Source organism: Pseudorca crassidens, chromosome 1 (assembly GCF_039906515.1).
Source record: "Pseudorca crassidens isolate mPseCra1 chromosome 1, mPseCra1.hap1, whole genome shotgun sequence".
NCBI lineage: Eukaryota > Metazoa > Chordata > Mammalia > Artiodactyla > Delphinidae > Pseudorca > Pseudorca crassidens.
In genome coordinates, this window is record NC_090296.1 from 141,361,098 (window position 1) to 141,382,480 (window position 21,383).

The 21,383-nt window shown below is 43.8% G+C and overlaps 1 protein-coding gene across 2 annotated transcripts in view; it reads left to right on the forward strand.

Annotated features, from left to right (window-relative positions):
• Nucleotides 1-21,383, forward strand: part of AGBL1 (AGBL carboxypeptidase 1) — a 783,161-nt gene that overhangs the window by 140,438 nt on the left and 621,340 nt on the right. For both annotated transcript variants that reach the window (XM_067696096.1, XM_067696105.1), the window contains exon 6: nt 2,575-2,612. In XM_067696096.1, coding sequence (XP_067552197.1) covers nt 2,575-2,612 — 38 coding nt within the window. The remainder of the gene's footprint in view (nt 1-2,574; nt 2,613-21,383) is intronic.

A 21,383-nucleotide genomic window follows, 5' to 3' on the forward strand; every position in this document is an offset into this window, starting at 1 on the left:
CTCAGTCTTTGCCTCCATTCTTTTTCTGAGGTCCTGGATCATCTTCACTATCATGATTCTGAATTGTTTTTCTGGAAGGTTGCCTATCTCCACTTCATTTAGTTGTTTTTCTGGGGTTTTATCTTGTTCCTTCATCTGATACATAGCCCTCTGCCTTTTCATCTTGTCTATCTTTCAGTGAATGTGGGTTTTGTTCCACAGACTGTAGGATTGTAGTTCTTCTTGCTTCTCTCCCATCTTTGGCTAATGTGACACTTACCATGTCTTTTCTGCTATATCATGTCACTGTTTGGATTCATGTTTATTTATTGTGTTATCATACTATTAGCTACCTTCTAGAGGGTTGAGATCTGGGAGTCACCTTGAATCTTCCTCGCAATATCAAAGAGTAACTGAGCCAGATTGACACTGTCCTCTAAACCAGTTATTCTCAAAGGTTAATATGCATATGAATTATCTGCTAGAATAAATGTACTGATTCAGCAGGCCAGAGATGGGGCTTAAGAGTCTGAACTTCTATTTGGCTCTCAGGAAATATGAAGCTGCAGGTGGGAGACCCATGCTTTGAGTAGCAAGACTCTAAACTTCCCTTTAACCCCTCTCTCTTCCTTCTTCCTCTACATCACTCTTTTGGCTGGGGACCCTGTTACCTCAGATCCTCCTAACTGACCTGCCTGCAACCTGTCCTTCCCCACCACCAGTGTATCCCTTATAAAACTATTATCTAACAGAGCCCTACCTCCATGGTGAACTCGCCCAAACAAATGTGCCACGCAAATCGGAAATGCAGAGTTGCCCTAAGACCTGACCTGTGATCTGAGGACCTGGCTAGGTATTTTTCTTGGGACATCCCCATTCTTTATTTTCCTGCTTCTGTGGTTTCCTTCTTCTCTGCTAACCTCCTCTGATGAACTCAATGTGGCTACTCTGCTTTTCCCCAAAGTACTGATTTTCATTTTCTCCCAACCCAAGCCAGGCCCTCTGCACTGTGGCTCACAGATTTTCCACACTGGCTTGGGCTGCCAGCAGCACCTTCAAAGTGCCCTTTCTTAAATCCACTGTTGCCCCACTGTTAGGGAACCGTTGGCCAAAACTGCCCGCCTTAGCCAGGCATGATGGTAACCACTTGCATGAGTTGTCTCGCAGCAAGAGACAACTTTGTCTCCTTGGACATTCATTTCCAAGTGTTAGACAAGAACGGGTCCCCTTCTCGGGGCCTTGGAAGAGGTCCTCCTTCCTGCAACAGCACTATGTCGTGTTACAAAAGAGTATAGCTGAGGAAGCTGAAAGTTGATTAGAGGAAATCATCGTTGGGAAGGAGAAATGATGTAGTCTATCGGTGAAAACTAGCCTTGCCTTCTTTACGACTGCAGGTTGTTTGGATCTCACAGAGCTGGGGGTCATCCCAGACACGGGTTTGCTTCAGTGAGTTTCAGGCCGCTGCTTTGCAGGATTCCCTCGTGGGTTATGGGAAGCAGTAAGGTTTCAAGTGCCTACTTTCTGTTTTAGTTTATTTTTATTCATTCCTTTGTTATTATTGTTTTTTTTTTACTGTCAGCTCTGTTGCTCAATAGTAAATAATATATTGCAAAGAGAATTGTCCCTTATCAACTGGGCAGAGACCAGGGCAAAGAAAGTACCGAGAGAGATTCTGGAGAACAATGGATGTGGAGGAAGCAAAGATGGGAAGTGATATTCCTGGGTTTGGGGCCCCAGTTCTGCTCACATGTCTGTATAATCTTGGAAGGGTGATCTAGCCTCTTTGGCCTCTTCCCCCAGTTCTCAGAAGGGTGCTGGGGACATATCACTGTTTAATAGGCCTTAAGGATAAGTTAGTAGGGCTGTGCAGAATACTTCAATTCTTTAATTTAAAAAGTACACATTCTCCCTCCCACAGTGTCCTCAGTGCTATGAAGTTTTCCTCTGCCCTGTAAGGGAGTCGTTGTGTGACCTTCCCAGGCTCAGGGAGTAGACTGAAGGGTCACTAAGACCTGAGCCAAATGCATTTTCATTCTATATGCCTCCCCTCACTGCAAAGGCTGTCAAATTCCTTCATGGAAGAAAACAATGAATTTGGAAGGAAAATGCAATGTAACCATTTTTTACCCTAAGGAACCAGCTTCGCTTTCCAATGTGTGAATGTTTTCTAGTGTGTTCCCAGGGCCGTGAGTGTTTCGAGAAGTTCGCAGTGCACTGCTGTACTCACTCAACCTCCAAGTCTCACCCCCTCCCAACCCATTCTCCAGAGTCCTCAGGGTTTCCAGGTATAAATCAAGGGACTGCCAGAGCTCTGGCTGGAAGGAGCACAGCGTGAGGAAGTTGGTGGAAGGTGGGAGGCAAGAGGAAGGGACTCCCTTTCAGCAGAGACCCATTTGCAAGACAGACAATTCACTCAGCGTGATTTCTACATTTGTGCCCCTTTAATGGTCAGCAGTAGAATCAATGGAATGCCTGCTACCTGGTTAATAATGGGGCAGTTAGGTGGCAGCAATGAGACGACCAGCTATGGGATCCATGGGCTGACAAAAAGACCATTGAACATTGACTTTTCCACTTTTCTTTCTCTTTCCCCAGGGCAGCCACTGAAGTTCTGGCAGCATTGCTGAAATCCAGTAAGTGCCTCTTTTGAAACGTGGTTATTTCTTTCCCCTCTGAGTTCAGTGAAAGATGCTCTTCTGTCTCCATGGCTCATTTTCAACCTGGAAGGCAATAGAGCCATTCCTGGATCTTTGGGGTGAGATGGAGGATATTACGGCTGCTCTAACTCGGGGCTGCAAAGAGAGAGTTAACCTCTCTCTCTGTGGAGGTGCCATTCATAATGCTGCCAAGACAATTGACTCTAACTGGAGTATGTTGTCTACTGCAGACCCGAGGAACTCTCCAGCTCCTTCTAATTGGACCAGCAGCTTTTAAGGACTGTTGGAATAAACTGCAGTTTCCAGTGGGATTGTCCTATGGAAGAAAAGTTTATGACAGTGGGTGGGAAGCATGATTCTTGCCTTTGATTCACAACTCAGCTAGTGACTATATTCTTGGGCAGATGGGGTGTTGGAATTGCTTGGACAGTGTAGATGCTGATAACAAATTTATATTAAAAATTTGCCTCTTTTCTCAGTTACTTGAGTGATTGCAAAAGAGTAGCTCTGGGAGTCTGAATAATTTGAGAATTTTTTTGTGTGTTTGCCTTGTAGCTCTGGTCTAATTACATTGGGAGTCAATTTCATGTGTGCAATATAGTAGAAGGCACCATGCACTTGGGAGTGAAGAAGTTTCAGCTTAATGTTTTTATTTTTTTCCCCTCCTTACCGCTTCATCTATTTTAATTTGGCATCTTGGAAACCTGCTGCTTCAATTGTGATATTTGTTTCTCTATAGGGAGCCCGAGGCATGTGGGTAATAGGTGAACTTTAATAAAACTTACAAATAAATAAATAAAAATCAAAACACCTTCTCCCCCAACCATGTATCTCTGTCAACTCTAAGTGCAGAGAGTCACATCACATAGTGCTTTCCTTTGTAGACTGAAAAAATAATTGAAGCTTGAATTCATTTGGTTTGTTGGAACTTGATACAGTACACAAGTCTATCCACAGCTGCCTGACCTGCAGGGAGAGTGAAGGTGGTTAGAGCAGGTTGGGGGAGTGAAGAGTGAGGGGTTAGGAAGCCCTCGAGATAGGAGGGGGGGAGAAAGTGTTACCTGCGGGTTATGGAGAGAGAACGGTTCATTCTCCATACTGAACTTGACTCAGGTTTGGCATCTGGGTTTTCATTATTTACCTGCTCACTCTGTCTGCTCACCTGATTATATAACACCAGGTGTTTGAGGAAACAAGGTGAGGAAGTTCTTGGATTGCAGGAAGTAAAGTTGCTGAGAACGGCTGGGTAAGCCAGCCGGCGAGTGCTGTGCCTTGGGAAAGTAGCTTTCTCCTGTATCCTCCCTGCCCAGCTTTGGCAGTAGAGGCCTGACGTTTCATGGGGACAGAGCCCTGCTAGTGTTATCAAATGCAGGGGGTGGGGGTCCCACTGCTTGCTGCTTACAAAATCAATTACACACTCGCAAATGTTGGTAGAAAGGAAAGATGCCTTTAATCAGGATGCTGGCAATCTGGGGAGATGGTAGACTCAGCCTCCCCCCAAAACCACCTCTGAAGATTCGTCCATGATACTTTTAAAGGAAAGGAGGGAAGTAATCTCAGTTAGTCACTGAGATACGGGGTCAGAATCATCACCATCCCTCACTGTGTGCAGGCTTGTAGACTTCTGGTGATCTTTCTCTAAGATGTTACCTTGTTCATGCAGTTTGGTCACACAGTCTGTTTGGGAGATTACTGACGGGGAAGCTAGGGAAGAGATCTGGTCATCTGTTAATTACTCATTCTTCATTTCTACTTCTTTGATCTATGGAAAGAACCGATGAGTTAGGCAAGGTATTGTGTGATTAAAAGATTTGAAAGGTGTACTTGGGCCGGAGATGGTAGAGAATTGGGGTGCCTGATTTAAAAATTAGTTAAATGGTGCAAACGAACTTATTTACAAAAGTGATATAGAGTCACAGATGTAGAAGACAAACTTATGGTTACCAGCAGCGAAAGGGTTGGGGAGGGATAAATTGTGAGATTGGGATTGACATATACACACTACTGTACATAAAATAGATAACTAATAAGGACCTACTGTATAGCACAGGGAACTCAATAATCTGTAATGACCTATATGGGAAAAGAATCTAAAAAATAGATTGGATATATGTATATGTATAACTGATTCACTTTGCTGTACACCTGAAACTAACACAACATTGTAAATCAACTATATTCCAATAAAAATACAAAAAAAAATTAGTTACAATCTAGCTTTGCTAAAGTGATGAGAAAGTGGCTTCCTGCTGAGAGCAGTTTCCTGCAAAGAGCTGTTTACACTAGCTGAGAAAGGCTGACTTATTTTTCTACCCATACACACACACCCCTGAAGCTCAGAGTTGAGTGTCCTGATACACCAGGTGTAAAAATCTGAATGTAGTCACATGACAGTTATTAACTATTTCTGTGTAAAACATGATGTATGGGCCCAGGAGAAACCAATAGCCAGTGCAAATACTGTCTGATTCAGGCTTAGAGCATTAACTGGGTTTCCAACGTGCAAGTTGTGCTTAGCAAATGGAGTAACACTGCACTAGGGGTTCAGTTTTAGAGTTTCTAACTTCTGCTCTCCCTCCAGAGCTCAGCTCAGACCTCATTCCCTCTGAAAACACTTTCCCTGGCTACCAAGACCAGGCTGGATGCCCCTCCTCTATGCTCCCATAGGCTCTCCCAACACAACATTGATTACGCTGCATTGAATTTGCTGTTGCCCATCTCTCCCAGCAGATTGCAAACTTTTGAGGGCAAGGGTCATCTTTGCTGATTGTTGTATTACTTGCATCAGCACAATAAAAAGCCTAAAATAAATATTTGTGTACTAAACGTTTAAGTGAATGAATGATTTATAATATCTACATGTATAAAAAAGGCAATACCGCCCTCTACTACCCTCTACTACTGAATCCAACGACCCATGCATAGAACCAATGATATTAGTTCTACTCTCTGTTTAACTATACAAATAGACTGTCAGGGAAGTGATAGCCTGCCATCCTCCACATATAAAACAAGTTTTATTGTCGCATTAGAAGGATGTATACGGTTATTTGCTAATTCTGCTGAGCTGTCCACATAGACTTTTGTCTGAGTCTCAGGTTCATCCTAACACAAGAGAGCTGGATGAGAACTTCTCTTCTTTCTACCAATAAATACTCAGCCTTCATGTCTATCAGGGTTTCTCAACCTTAACACCCTTGCATTGTGAACTGGTTAATTCTTAGTTGTTGAGGCCTGTCCTGTGCATTTTGGAATGTTTAGCAGCATCCCTGGCCTTTTCTCACCAGGTGACATTGCCAGTTATAATGACTAAGATTTGTCTCTAGACACTGCTAATTGTCCCCTGGGATGTCAAAATTGCCTCCTTCTGAGAATCACTGTTGCATATTTGACCACACATTAGCTGACACTCATTCAGGGTTTCAGATGATCCCTCCCAAATACCTTTATTGGTATTTCATAGAAATGCTCTTCTTGCATAATTGATCTTAAATTCCCCAGCACTGGTGTCATTCCTGTGGGTTCACATGAAGTAAGAATACGATGGCAGAAAGTCTTTATGAACATGCAGAAGTTACTTGGGAGGGAGCAGGTTCTCGACATCTAGAGGATCTTAGAACAAGGACAGCAGAAAGTTCCATTGCAAGTGCCAGCTCCCATGTGTGGGTAGAAGGATTCTGAGATCATATTTGAGCTCAGCAGGCAAGAGGGCTGTTGTTTCTTTTTTAAATTTATTTTTTATTGAAGTATAGTTGATGTACAGTATTATGCAAGTCACAGGTATACCATATAGTGAGTCACAATTTTTAAAGGTTATACTCCATTTATAGTTATTATGAAATATTGGCTATATTCCCTGTGTTGTACAATATATCTTTGTAGATTATTTTATACCTAAAAGTTTGTACCTCTTAATCTCATACCCCTATACTGCCCCTCCCCATTTCCCTCTCCCTACTGGTAACCACTAGTATGTTCTCTATATCTGTGAGTCTGCTTCTTTGTTTTTGTATTCACTAGTTTGTTGTATTTTTTTTTTTAGATTTCACATATAAGTGATAGCATACAGTATTTGTCTTTCTCTGTCTGACTTATTCATTTAGCATAATGCCCTCCAAGTCCATACAAGTTGCTGCAAATGGCAAATTTTCATTCTTTTTTATGGCTGCATAGTATTCCATTGTATATGTATATACCACATCTTCTTTATCCATTCATCTGTTGATGGACACTTAGGTTGCTTCCATATCTTGGCAATCATAAATAATGCTGCTATGAACATTGGGATGCATGTATCTTTTTGAATTAGTGTTTTGTTTTCTTTTTGGATATACACCAGGAATGGAATAGCTGGGTCATATGGTAGTTCTATTTTTAGCTTTTTGAGAAACCTCCATACTGTTTTCCACAGTGGCTGCACCAGTTCCCACAAACAATGTAGGAAAGTTCAAGAGTGCTGTGTTTAAATAGCAAAGTCTTTCATGGATTTGGGGAGGAGCAGTTGCCATCTTTGTTCTACCAGCTTAACCAAAGTATTGTGTGGCATGTAAGGTCTGGGTATGGATGGTACCACTGCACTTAGGCTGGGGTTGCTGTGGGGGAGATGAGTGTCATGGAATTCTCTAGTTGCCTTCAAATTCCTTCATGTATAAGTAAGACTTGACATCGAATGTCTGTCAATTTACATCCCAGATGAGTTTGTGTCCACTGAACCTAAATGCAGGAAGTCAGTTTCTGTCTAAAATTCAAGGCCTCACCATCTGGCAGTGATATCTGGGAATATTTATGTGAACCTTTATCTCCTGAAAGCAAACTCTTTTTAGCTGGTGATTATTCTGGCCTTGATATCAGTATAAAAGTTGGCCATTTTAGTATATCTCTATAATTGCATTACAAAAGGAGAACATTCCCCAGTTGAAATAGAGCCAGAAGGACATATCTACTACCTTGGGGGCAGTAAACATGGGTGGGCTTGTGAATCTTAGGTCAACAAGGCCCTATGACGTAGTGGGTGGTGGGAGGAAATCCTCACCAGTAACAGGGAGAGCAGGGCTGAGGGATCTGGGAGCCCTGGAGCTGCCCACCATAACAACAGAAAGAAAGGGAAAGAGCACCAGGTTGCATTAGAACAATTTTGTTATTTTGTCTCAGCCCTTTCTTCCATCAAGTAGCTATTGCATGAGAAGCCAATGTAGGAAAGGTAGATGGCGGACAGAGAGAAACGAACCAAAAGACAGCTCTCATCTCTTTCCTTTTCCGAGGAACAGCGTGCAAAATAAAGCCTTGGAAGTCCTAGGCCTCTTTTCCAATTATTTCCGAAATTTAGAATCCTAAAAATTAAAGTCATTGCTCATTCAAGGGTCCTTTTTGTATGGATGTGGGCTAGAATGGTCTAATCCACATTCCATACTTTTACTGTATCGGTTCCCCTCTCTCTATCTACGCATGTGCAAACACTAAATTTTCCTGTATTGAAATCTTTGCCCTTTTATGCTCTATCCTGCACAAAAACACTTAGCTTTTTATTACCAAAACTTAATAAGGCTTTGATTAATAAATAATGCTTCTATTGCAGGCAATTTTTTTCTCTAATTAATAAAAATAAGACATGGTCCTTTGCCCCTGTCCCTTTTTTAAAAAAAAAATTTATTTCTTTATTGAAGTATAGTTGATTTACAATGTGTTAATTTCTGGTGTACAGCAAAGTGACTCAGTTATACACATATATACATTCTTTTATTTATTCCTTTGCATTATCGTTTATCCCAGGATGTTGAATAGAGTTCCCTGTGTAATACAGTAGGACCTTATTGTTTATCCATCCTATATGTAATAATCTGCATCTACTAACCCCAAACTCCCAGTCCATCCCTCCCCCAATGCCCCTCCTCCTTGGTAACCACAAGTCTGTTCTCTATATCCGTGAGTCTGTTTTTATTTCATATTTTATTTTATTTTATTTTTAAGCCAAGTTATGTCTAGTTTATTTATTTTTAAAATTTTTATTGGACTATCATTGATTTACAGTATTGTGTTAGTTTCTGCTGTACAGCAAAGTGAATCAGTTATACATATATCCACTTTTTTTTTAGATTCTTTTCCCATATAGGTCATTACAGAGTATCGAGTCGAGTTCCCTGTGCTATACAGCATTTGTGTCATATTTTAGATTCCACATATAAGTGATCTCATATGGTATCTGTCTTTCTCTTTCTGACTCATTTCACTTAGTATGATAATCTCTAGGTCCATCCATGTGCCCTTGTCCCTTTTTCTGTCTGCATCCACTTGCCTTTCTCTCTTTTATCTGTGTCTCTACCTGGACTTCTGTGTCTCTTCTCCCTTTTTTTTTTTCCCTCATCTTCTTCTCCTTTCTCATTGGTCTCTCCACCTCTCCCTCTTTCTTTCTGCTCCCTAACACCCTTTTGTGAGCATTAGGTATAAATGCAGTTTGGAGAAGTGGTGGCCTGGCAGTGGTGCTTGGAATGAGTGTGCACCATGGGATTCTGCCTGATCTGTACTGGCTCCAGGGATGAATCTTCATGTAACGCCTTGGTAGTAACCTTGCTGCCCAGCTTTAAAGGTCACACTCTCGGGCTTCCCTGGTGGCGCAGTGGTTGAGAGTCCGCCTGCCGAGGCAGGGGACACGGGTTCGTGCCCCGGTCCGGGAAGATCCCACATGCCGCGGAGTGACGGGGCCCGTGAGCCATGGCTGCTGGGCCTGCGCGTTGGAGCCTGTGCTCCGCAACGGGAGAGGCCACAAGAGTGAGAGGCCCGCGTACTGCAAAAAAAAAAAAAAAAAAAGGTCACATTCTCAAAACAAGGAAAGACCTGAAGCACTTTCTGGTTCAGGCCCCACATCTTAATAAGGGTATGATGGGTCTACTTCAGACCACTCTCCAACTTCAGCATTAGCATTCAGAGAAGTCTGGGAGCTTGCATAAGTTGGGGCAATGGGGAGGGTGCTGGGAATGGGAAAGTAAGTTAGCAAAGGGACGGAGACAGAGAAGAAAGAAGGGAGGGAGAGGTGCAAGGGAGCTAGTGGGAAGTTTGGCAGGAAGAGGAGGTTCTCTGGTCTCTTCCTTGGTAAGCTCTGCCCGGCTGGCTCATGGGGACAGCGCAGCCTGTTGCTAGCGGGGGTATAGGAAGGAGGGGACTTCTGGCGCCTGGAGTTCTGATTATGGACAGACACCTCAAGCTCTCAACGGTCCTCTACTATGGCCTGGCAATCAGCAGTGTAGGGACTGGAGGACTTGGTGGCCAGATAGTTGCTCTACAGCAAAATGTCAGAGAAGGGGCCATGTTTGAAAAACCCCAACTGAGGCTTTTGTAGGAATTCTAGGAGCTCTGAGGAGTTCTCAGAATGGTATCAATGTTTTCGGATGGTTGGCAGTGTGATTCCTTTGAACTTCTGACATACACCAGTAGCCGCAGGGTGGCACAGACTTCACAGGGCTCACATGTACGATCTGTGTTCCCATGGGGCCTGAAATCTGTCCTCCTGGCTTCCCAGGCTGCCTGGACACGCCTGGTGCCCCAGGATTCTGCCCACGGAGTGTTTCCCTTTCAGTTTCCAGATGAGGGCCATGGAGTCAGACCATTAGAGCTGGAAAAGACCTTCGAGGTTGCTTAGTGCAGTGGTGTTCAAACATTTTTTTTTTTTTGAGTAGAGAACTCAGAGCCCTGTCTGTCCATTTCCCAATGATTCTCCCCTAAGGTGGCCCTGAGACACGTTCACAAAAATATAGCGCTCCCTGAGAACTCAGAAAACTACTAACCTTTCTAAAAATTGAAATATATTTGACACTTAACATTGTGTAAATGTAACACATTTATGTTATAGATTTACATTATAGATTACATTATAGATTTGCTACATCTATATTGCTGTATTGCTATTATAGCAATAATTTGCACCTCTGTCACGTCACATAATTATCATTTCTTTTTAGTGGTTGAAATAATTAAGATCTAGTCTCTTAGTGAGTTTGATGACTAAAATACAAATTGTTGTCTAGATCCCAGAAAACTGATGGTCTTATCCACCCCTCTTCACATTTTCATACAGGGAAACTGAGGACCAGAGAGAGGGAGTGACCCACCTAGATCTCTGAGACTTGGAAGGAAGGTTTCCTGTCCAGCTAACACTGGTTCTTTCTTTTGTCTCAGCACAAATGTCTCTGTCAAGGGTATTGACAACCCCCCATCTCTGCCCAGGGTTAGGTTTCCAATTAAACCTTTTCACTATATTTATACTAACTATAACTAAGAACTAACTATACTGTAATCAGTGAGTCCTATATTTTTGCATATGTGTTTGTGTGTATGCATTTTTGTGTACGTATGCACGTATTTTCCCTGCAGGGTCTACCTCCATGGGCACTGGGGTCCCTATCATAGACCGCACACCTCACATTGAGCTGTACCCAGAGAACCTCTAACACACTAATGTTAACTAAAGAAGGATTCCAGTTTCGTGACTTAAGCCTCATACATTTGCTTTCGATATGCCTTAATGAAGAGGCCAGCCCAATTCCTGTCCCCAGAAAGAATCAAACTGTGGTGTGATTATAGACCCGACGTCCTTTCTGCCATCATAACTTCTGGAGAAGCAAGCCCTATATTTCTGTGATGATCCAGAAATCTGCTTCAAGTAATATTGCTAGATTTTTGCATTTGTCACACTGGGATGGACTACTGTGATCGACCTTGTTTGACTGCAGACTAGCAAACTACATTCGTCACACGGTGGGATTGAAATGACAACACAGACGTGTACCATTTATCGACTGCTTAGCGTGTCAGCCACTGTATATACCACTGCATGTACGTGCCTAGTAAGGGGGGATCATCATCACCATTTCACAGGTGTAGGAACTGAGGCCTGGAGACGTTGGGCTACAGAGCTTACCTGCTGTAGACCCTGGGACCTGAGCTCTGTGCATACCAAGGAGAGATGAACAAGGGTAGGTGTATTTAGCCCAAAGAAGATAAGATCAAAATCTGAAAGGAAGCTAAATAAATACTTGCTAAGTATTAGAAGGATTTGTGTGTGTGTGTGTGTGTGTGTGTGTGTGTGTGTGTGTGTGTGTGGTGGGAGCATCTGTCATTTAGTTTAGAAAAGAGCGTCACACTGTCCATCCCATACAAGCATCTGAAGGGGACCCAGTGAGAGGTGCCCAACACACCAACGTGGCTGTGCGAAGGGCCAGAGTCTCTGCTGTGAGGCCGAGCATCAGGCGAGGCTGATGAATGACGGGATGAGTGACAGGAGAAGGGAACAGGGCCGGGAAGGATTACAGCTGCTCGTTCCCTTTCCCAGCTGGCTTTGTCAGGCCCCCGAGTTGGGGGGACTGATCGTCCCTGGCCACAGACCGCAGCTCATGTACTTCCTCTTCCTGCCATGTGGTGGTGCTGTTCTTCTAGTTATCTTGGCCGCGCTAGTCCAATATTTATTTTCGGTGAGTAATTTGTTTATCAGGAGGTTATTTTAATCTAATTTTGGCCATATTTGCCATTCCACACTATCTGTGCTTCCCAGCGTTAGCAGCTTGCATGTCTTGAAGGAAATTAGCTGAAGATGGTCCCGGAGGCATTCGCTCAGCCATTATTTAAGGGAGCTGGGAGGAGGCAGGGTGAGCGGAGCCCAAGCCCGGTGTTGGAAAAGTTGCTGGAATTTGTTGCACTCCCAGTGAGGTTAGCGGGATTGAGAGGGACTTACCGAGGGTGGGGAGTATCTCGCATCTCGCGCAGCTTTTTTGAGGGCTGCCTCTGGTAGAGAGCAGAGAATCCTGCAGTTACTTTTCCCCATCTCCCCTGAACCCTTGTGATAACCTGTATCTTCCTCACCTTTGCTTCCAAGGCCAAAGGCACGACTTAAGGAAGATGCCCATCTGCCTTCCCATGGTTCACAGGCATCCCACATCCCATTTGATAATATGTTTCAAGAACTGTTCTCTGCGATCCCTCAAGGAAGAGGGCAGGAAGGTGGGGAGTGATAAGAGAATTATTGTTTATTAGAATACCTTCAGGGAATAATGATCATAACTATTAATTACAGAGCACTGGCACTTGCCAGGCACGTTATATTCCCATTTTACATACAAGGAAGTTGTAGTTAGGAGAGGTTAATGTTTTTTTCCCAAGATCCCATGAATGGTAAGTGGAGAGCTGAAATTCAAACTCAGTTGTGACTGTCTTCAGAGCAGAAAATCTTCCTATTTCAAGGATGAGTCTCACCTTCCACATGGAGTCAGGAAACCTGGACTTGGCTGATGGGCATGGGACCTGAAATTAGTTCTTTGTCATTGTACTTGACTTCAGTGTGGTTTTCCAAGACTGGGAGGGCTGTGCAAGTTGAGTGGTTTGAGGGTGCTTTAGTAGAAGAAACTTTTTTTTTTTTTTAAAGAAATCTTCTGAGGAGATGACACATCTAAAGCAGATGAAACGGGAGCAGAAGTGGGAGACCCCAGTGAATCACAGCCTGGCCTTTCCCTTTTCACCTCTTCTTTCCCTGGCTCGTGATTGATGCTGAGAAACTTCCATGGAAGTTCCTCAGGGCTCGAAAGAATCAAGTTTGAAAACCTCTGTAATAAATATTCTCATGGGACACTTTCAGAACTCAGTAAATTTTCAGAGATTATAACTTAAAGACGGGCTGATGCATCCTTTAGGAGGTTTGGAACACGTGCTCGTTTTTACTGTGTGGTGGTCCTAAGGAAGAGCTAGTCAAGTTTGACTCAGAGAGAGATGCAAAATTGTCATCTTCATCCTTGAGCCTTAGTCAAGTAACTTTTGAGTCTCTTGGGATTAAGAGGCCTGATTAAACAATTAAACTGGACCTAATTAAATGAGAAGGGTCAGCTTCCGGTGGAAATTACAATGGTTGTTAGTATAGGCAAGATGGTGCACTACCTTCCCGAGATGGCCAGGATGTTCCCAGGCACCCACACGGGGTCTAAAAGAACTGTGGATGGTGGTGGTGTGTTTTCCTTGCTTGACATAAACTGTTGTCTGCAAAAAAACATTGTTGTAATAAGGTTGCAGCCAATCCTGCTTCTCACAACTAAGCAGGCTGCTGTGTTTTAACCAGGCTATCCTGTTTTCTGGCCCTAAAGACCTGGTTCTATCTCTAGGGCTTTCCCTCTGGCCTGATTATCTATCTGCCTATAGGTCTGGGCCATGATGTTGCTTTGACAACAGTGTGAATGTGTTCAAGGAAGCTCAGGCTCATGTGTGCAGTTCGTGTGTGTTTGCTAAAAGCTCAAACCTCTTACTCTCTAGAAGGTTGATCCACATACACTTACATATTTTGTTTTCATTCTGGGGAATCAGGGGTTAACATCCAGGATTGCTGAGCTCTAAATGTTCTGGATTTTAGAATTTGTGTCACCCTGGCATAATGAATGACTGGCTATGGATTGACAAAGATAAGGTATCACAAAGATTTAAAGAGATAGACAAAAAGATAAACATCTCAGAGCTCTGAAAGTGCACAGTAGCTTCCTCATCCCATTCAGGATTGACTGTACAATTATTTGTTTATGTCAGGATGTAAGTCAGATGCTTCCTACAGACTTCTAATAATAGCAGTCTGCAGAGCACTTTTTCATATATTATCTCATTTAATGCTTACCGCAGTCCTGCAAGACAGGTAAATATTTAACTCTTCTAGAGCAGCAGTTCTCAACATGAGTGATTTTGTCCCAAGGGAACATTTAACAAGGTCTGGAGACATTTTTGGTTGCTACATCTGCAGGGGGTGTGGGTGCTCCTGGCATCATGTGGGTAGAGGGCAGGATGCTGCTAAATATCCTACAATGCACAGGTCAGCTGCCCCCGACCCTACGACATAATATTCGGCCTCAGATGTCCATAGTTCCAGGCTGGGAAACTGTTCTACAAAACATTGAGGTTCAGAGAGGTTGGCTGACTTGCCCAAGATTGCATGATGTGTCCTTGGCACAATGGGACTGAAATCCATACCTTCATTTCACTACCAGAGGGTTTCAAATCTTGTATTTTTACTTTAAAGAAATAAATTTTAGGTATTAAATTTTAAATGAAAACCTTGGCAGAGCCATTGCATGTAAACAGCTGATGGTGGAGCTGCTCTGGTGGCAGCAGGGGTCAGAGACCCCGCTCAGCCTCTTCCTTAGCCCTTCCCCGTAATCCCAGGGACACACAGACTGCCTGGCAACTGCTACGCCCATACAAGGAGACCCAGAGAACATTAGGCCCCTGTTGGCATCCACAGATCTTCTGGATTTCCCTGAGCTGTTACATTTTTGAGTAGAGGATGACAGCATCTGAGTGTGCATTTTAATAAGATGTGTTGGGCAGTGGAGGGGAGGCATGGGGGCCAAGTAGGAGGCTGCTGCCGGCACATTCCAGGCGGTAGGGAAGGGGCACTGGAAGGACCACGGGGGATAGGAGTGGAGTTAAACGAGGACGCGCAAGGCTCACGCTTGCTTCGGGACTTTTCAGTGCTGTGCTACTGGATGACATCAGGCCAAAGGGCAGCAGGCCAGGAGCACAGGGGCTGAGCCCTTTACCTTGCTCTGCGCATGCTCAAGGCCTGGAAGCATAATGCAGTGTGAACCGATTTGCACGTGATGTTTGCACGTGCAGATTTGTTTTCCTGTAGTCCACGCTGCTTGTCTGTACTCTGGCCAGAAGCAGGCAACGCCACTGACAGACAGGTGTCTCCCTCATCCATTGACGGAGAAAGGCAGGTGGGGAAGTGCTCTGTCTTTCTTCTTCCAGGTATAAATCCTGGCTTTCTTCTTTAAGTGTTGCCTTCTGATGAGTAGACAGTGGAAATGGCAAAATGAAACTAGGACGAAGGTTACCTACAATGACCCAGAAGGGACTGGGGCTCCTCTTAGGGCTTAGCAGGTGCTTCTTTTTCGACCAAGAATCTAGACTCAAAAGAAAACTCTGGATGGATAGGAAAACTCCTGGGAAATTTTAGGTCCAGGCAAAGATGATCATTCCTAAGGGCTTTCTTGCAGAGATGTCAAAAACAAATAACAAAAAGGAGAGTGAGAAAATCTGACCAACATATCCGCCCGCCCCCTGCCCACCTGATTTTGCACAAACCACTGTGATGAATGTCAAAGCGGTGGGGGTCCCGCATTCTGATCTCTGCCCCTACTGCTCTCCCCTCACTTTCTTCACCTGGCTTTAGCTTCCAGGCTTTTTATTATTTGTACTCACCAAATTTGGGCTTTTCTACTTGCTCTACTCTCCAGATTTCTAGAATTTTCTGTCCCCGGATCTCTGCAGCCTGATTCTTTCCTACATTCCGGTTTCAGTGCTAATGCCCCCTCCTCAAAAAGTTGCCCCAGCCACCCAATCTAAAGTAGCAGCCCCACCAGTCCCTCTAGAATCATTATTTGATTTTCACTGTAGCACTCGTCGTTGTCTGAAGTTACCTAATTTGTGTGTGTGTGTGTGTGTGTGTGTGTGTGTGCGTGCACCTATTTGGATCTGAGGGTCTCCCCAGCTCCCCCATGGGAATGCAAGCCCCTAAGAGTAGAGACTTTATGCATCTCATTTCCTGCTCTAATATCCCCAGTGCTTACAATACTGCCTGGCACATACTAGCACGTAGTAGTTGTTAAGTGTGTTTGTTGAATGAGTGAATGGTGGTTCCTGGAGTTTAGAGGGTATGAGTATGGTTTTAGCTGATAATTCACTGCATACCTAGCCACAGCAAGATCTGGCTTTCAGGACAAACTGTCTCTGCTTATTCCCATACGCGGAGCAAACCTCTCAAGTGATCATTTCTTGCTGGGAACAAGCTCCTTTTAGAGAATTCTCAAACTAAATATTGAAAAATTAATCCTACTTCCTCAAATCTAGGATGTCATTGACTATAAGATGCTCCAATTTTTATGTGCCACGAAGAGCGAAAAAATGCTGCCAGTTGTCATTGAAACATCATCATCGGTAAAAAGCATCTTAATTCTGGAAATGCTAAAATGTGAAAAAATATATGCCTTAGAATTGATAAAGTACAAGGTGAGATTGATTCATCATATGGGATGCAGGGAAGTGGCAGGGGGTTCTGGTCTGGAGTATGTCCCCATTTGTTAGTGGTCCCTTCCCCTGTAGCATTGCAGCTTAACACCTTGGACATGGTACTCTCCAAGGACCAGAGGAAGAGCTGGGTGTGTGGAGGGAGAGGCAGATATGGCTTCTGAGGCTTTCTCAAGAGTGGAGAAACTTCTATGGCTTGGGAATGTATCTGTGGAAAGGTATTAGAAGCAGTTGGTGATTAAAAAAAAACCCAACCAACAGTAGGTGAGTCTAGATTTAAAACAATGCTGTGAAGGATGGTTTCGCACCCTTCTTAGCCACTCTTTCTGAAGCTTAGGAAAAGCTTCTTTCATTTTCAAAAGGCAGTCAATGGGAAAACAAGATTGGCTTGAAACCAAATTTACTTTAGAGCCAAGTTTACTGAAAAGTATCTGTTTTACAAAGAGAAAAAAATACCTGCAAGCTAATTCCATATCATTATTCTTATTTGAGCTAATGATAATGGAGTGTAATTTCCATTACTGATGACATTAAGATTAGTTATGTTTAGGTACATACAGCGGGGCTTCTCCTTTGTGAGGAGCGTCGAAGCAGCTGCCGGGGAGAGGCTGAGAGCGGACTCCGCCTTGGCAGCCCTGCGCCCACGTACTGGGCCTGACTTCCGGGCTGGCCTCAGGGGTCCCTGCCGGGCGTCAGGAGGGGTCCTGAACATCTCCTCTAGGGAGCCGAAGCACCATCGGCTGTTAATTTGGCTCTTTATTTATTTTTTAAAATTAATTAATTAATTAATTTTTGGCTGCGTTGGGTCTTCGTTTCTTGTGCGAGGGCTTTCTCTAGTTGCAGCGAGCGGGGGCCACTCTTCATCGCAGTACGCGGGCCTCTCACTATCGTGGCCTCCCTTGTTGGGGAGCACAGGCTCCAGACGCGCAGGCTCAGTAGTTGTGGCTCACAGGCTCCGGACGCACAGGCTCAGTAGCTGTGGCTCACGGGCCCAGTTGCTCCGCGGCATGTGGGATCTTCCCAGACCAGGGCTCGAACCCGTGTCCCCTGCATTGGCAGGCGGATTCTCAACCACTGCGCCACCAGGGAAGCCCTTGGCTCTTTAAACCTTGAGTCTCCTGTTAAAAATCAACTTTCGCCACAATTTAGGGGCCTGGGAGGGAGCAGAAAAGACAGAGGAGGGCGACTGGCCGGAGGGACCGTGCCAGGTTCGATTTGGCTGAAAGCCGCGCCCCGCAAGCACCTCAGCTGTTCCGCGGACTCCATCTCCTTCAGCCTTTTGGAAACCCTCCTCAAGAAGCTGGTTCTCCTGGTAACTGTTAAAGGTCTTTATCTGAATGCAAAACAGTGTAATCTCTACAGACCAGCCCTGGGGGTAATGATGTGGGATGTCAGCTTTGGAGGGAGATGGGGGATTCCATTTGAATTCTCCACGTGCCATTTATAAGCTCTCAGGACTTGACTAAGTTATTTAACTTCTCTCAGCCTCTGTGTCTTCATTTGTAAGAGGAGGCAAATAATGCTTATCTTCAAGCATTTCCATGAGATAAATGAGATGATCATGTAAAATGATTAGCCCAATGCTGAGCACATAGGAAACATTCAGTAAATAAATACTCAGTAATTGTAACTGGTGTTACAGTGGCAAAACAGGCAGCTTATTGTTCATGTAATATGATTTAGAAGTCTTGGTAAAAGCCTGCTTTGTCTAGGAACGTCTTCTAAATTGACTCCCTGAAAAGAGCACTGTTGCAGAGGCCAGTGGATTGTTTGCTGTAGTTAAGGTCACCGTTATCTTGGTTGTAGTAATGTCTCCAAAGGGGGATTTCTAGGGTGGGATATTATATGGTGCGAGTGCTGTGGCTCCAGGTGGGTATTTGCATGTGGAGTCCTGATGAAGATCAGGCAGTGTTTGTGATATAATTGCTCAGTTGGGGGATCCAGTGAGGAGAGGGTTTGGAGGCAAACCTCGGGGAGGGATGTTTGATAAGCCCAGGTGAGAGGTCTTCTCTTATGAGAAGGGGGCCACAGTCCTGAGAAGGGTTAGCTGAATTGTCAATAGTTCATATGAATGAATTTTCATGAAGTTCCTGAAACAGAAGGAAATAAATCTGTTTAATAAAACTATTTAATCTTCCTGGGCAAGAATTTCTTTGGATAGTAATGTCCTACTATGCTATGTGGCTGAAGATGATTTCTGTTCTTAAGAATGATGAGAGCCTCGAATCCTTGTATTTATTCTTACTCGTGTATGTGCTTATCAAAAGCAAGGGTGAGTTATTAAACACTTAACCATTGTCAATCAAGAGGATCTTACAGCACTACCCAGTCTTCTAAAAAAGCTTTAGTGTAATGGGACCCAACTCGGGTAAAGTTGGTCAGAGAGGGGAACTAAAAAGTTCTACATTATGGACATTGTCTGTAAGGGCTCCTGGGATAACGTGGGGGAATGGTCCTCGGTATGTATGTTTGGGGTGTCTAAGGACAGATAGGCAGCTATGTAAGATGTGTGGGCATTTGGGATGAGAAATCGATTACATTACATGGGGATTGAAGGACTGTGGTTATAAATTTTACTTATTTTGAAACTTTTCCTTGTGCTGTTCTCAATAGTGAAGTGAATTTGAAGTTTGAATGTCATCCTTATGGGGAAGGGATTATCATTTATTGAGCACATACTTGATGCCAGCTGCTACGCTATGCATTCATTCCTTATAATGGACTTGTAAGGGTGATGCTTTAGTTATCTCTCTTTTATCTTGCTTTAATATTTGCAGATGATGGACATGTAGTCCAGAAAGACTTAGTAACTTAAACAAGGTTACACAGCTGATAAATGATAGAGCCAAAATGCAGATCAACAACTATGTGATCCAAGCGCTCCTATTCTTGCGTGAGGCTGTCCAAAGGAATCTGTTCATGTCCTGAACATTTGGCGGTTTGTTGTCCAAAATTACAGAGGCGGAGTTGGAATAGTAAATAGATGATGCTTATCATGTTGATGATGGCAATTATAATAGGCAACAGGTATTGAGTGCTTATTACGTTCCAGGCATGAGCTATCTACTTTATATATATTATCTCATTTAATTTTCTCAACAGTTCCACAAGGAAGGGACTGTTATCTGTTTTGTTTGTTTGTTTTTTAGATAAAGACTTAGTGACAAGAGCTGTGAAGTAACATGCTCAAGGTCACACAGCTAGAAAGCAGTGGAGGTCACAGCCTTGTGCAAGGACTCCAGAAAGAAAGCTGACAGCTGAAGGGTCTGCCCAGCAAGGCAGTGAAGGGTACACAAGGATAGTAAAGATGAGTTTGGAGGTCTGCACAAATTTGTATGTCTCATTCCTAGAGCTGTGGTTGTGAAAGCATCCAGCTCATTCCTCTGCTGCAGGTTCCCACTTTTCCTCCACTTTAAGCTATCTCTTTACTCTAAAAGGGGTGATGAAATTCTCAGATATGGGAAACAAAGAGCAGTCATGGAAATTTCCTCTGGTTTTGCCCAATAAAAGTGGCAAAGCGTTGGGTTGCTTGCAGGTATTATAATCTGGGTCACCAAGCACTTCTCCACCAACCTGTCATGGGGCTGGAAATTCCCCATGAGAAATCCAGTCTTTGAGTCTTGAAGGTGTCTGGGCTTTCCTGTTAAAAGACAAACATCTTTACAGAGATGATCATGCTCTCAAATACCTTCAGGGGCAAGGTAGGTAATTCACTTTCAAAAGGGATGGGGTAAAGTGAATTGGTTCCTATGGCAACCTGGGGACTGCTTGTCCTGCCCACAAGCATTTACAACATGGCATGGCCTATAGACTACGGACTTCCTGTCAAAGGGTAACCTGTCTTTTTTCTTCTTGATTGTCAAAGTTCATTGCAGAGGATGTGGAGATTAAAAACTACAAAAAAGTCTAAGTCTAGTCTAAAAAAATCCAAAGCAAATAGAATCATCAATATTTTCCTCCCTCATAAGTACTATTGATATCTTGGCATATTCCCTTCATTTTTTTATTCTTTCTTCATGAATGTAAAAATCTGCTGCATCAGTGGGGTCTGCACTAAAGAAAACATTCGAACCTCTGTGAAGAAATACCTGGGGTAAAAATAAGGAGAGCGCAAGATCACATTTTAGATTGAGAATTAGCTACAAATATGACTTCAGGAGGATAAAATCTGGAAAGGCAGGTAGAAAGAGTAGAACTTAAGAGGATAAATTGGAGAGGACAAGGATGCAGATTTGCCACAGGAAAACTGGCCAGATAAGAACTTCAGCAGGAGGCTGCCAGGGAGGGGCTGATGGAGACAAGGGGACATGGAGAGCGCCTTTGGATGGAGAAGGGGGTGGAGGTGAGCTGTTAAATTAAAGGTCCTCAGAAGTCCTCTCTGTCCATTCCACCCCATCCTCCAACCAGTTTAACATAAACCAATCTGTTTCGGAAATTTTTTTAAAAAATTAAGGAACAGGAACTCTTTTTCCAAGGAAATCTTAGGAAGAAGCCATTGACACGAACAGACTAAAGTAGTACGGCTGGTCTGGGGATCTTCTCTGGCCTCCAAACCCTGAGCTCACCCAAAGGAATGTATGAAACCCCACATCTTCTCCTTCCTATGTGGCCTCCCAGAGAGAAGCACTGTCCTCCCCTCAGATCTTCTCAAACTCCTGCAAGTTGCAGATCCCGGTGACCCTCATTTCATTCTTCGGCTCCCCT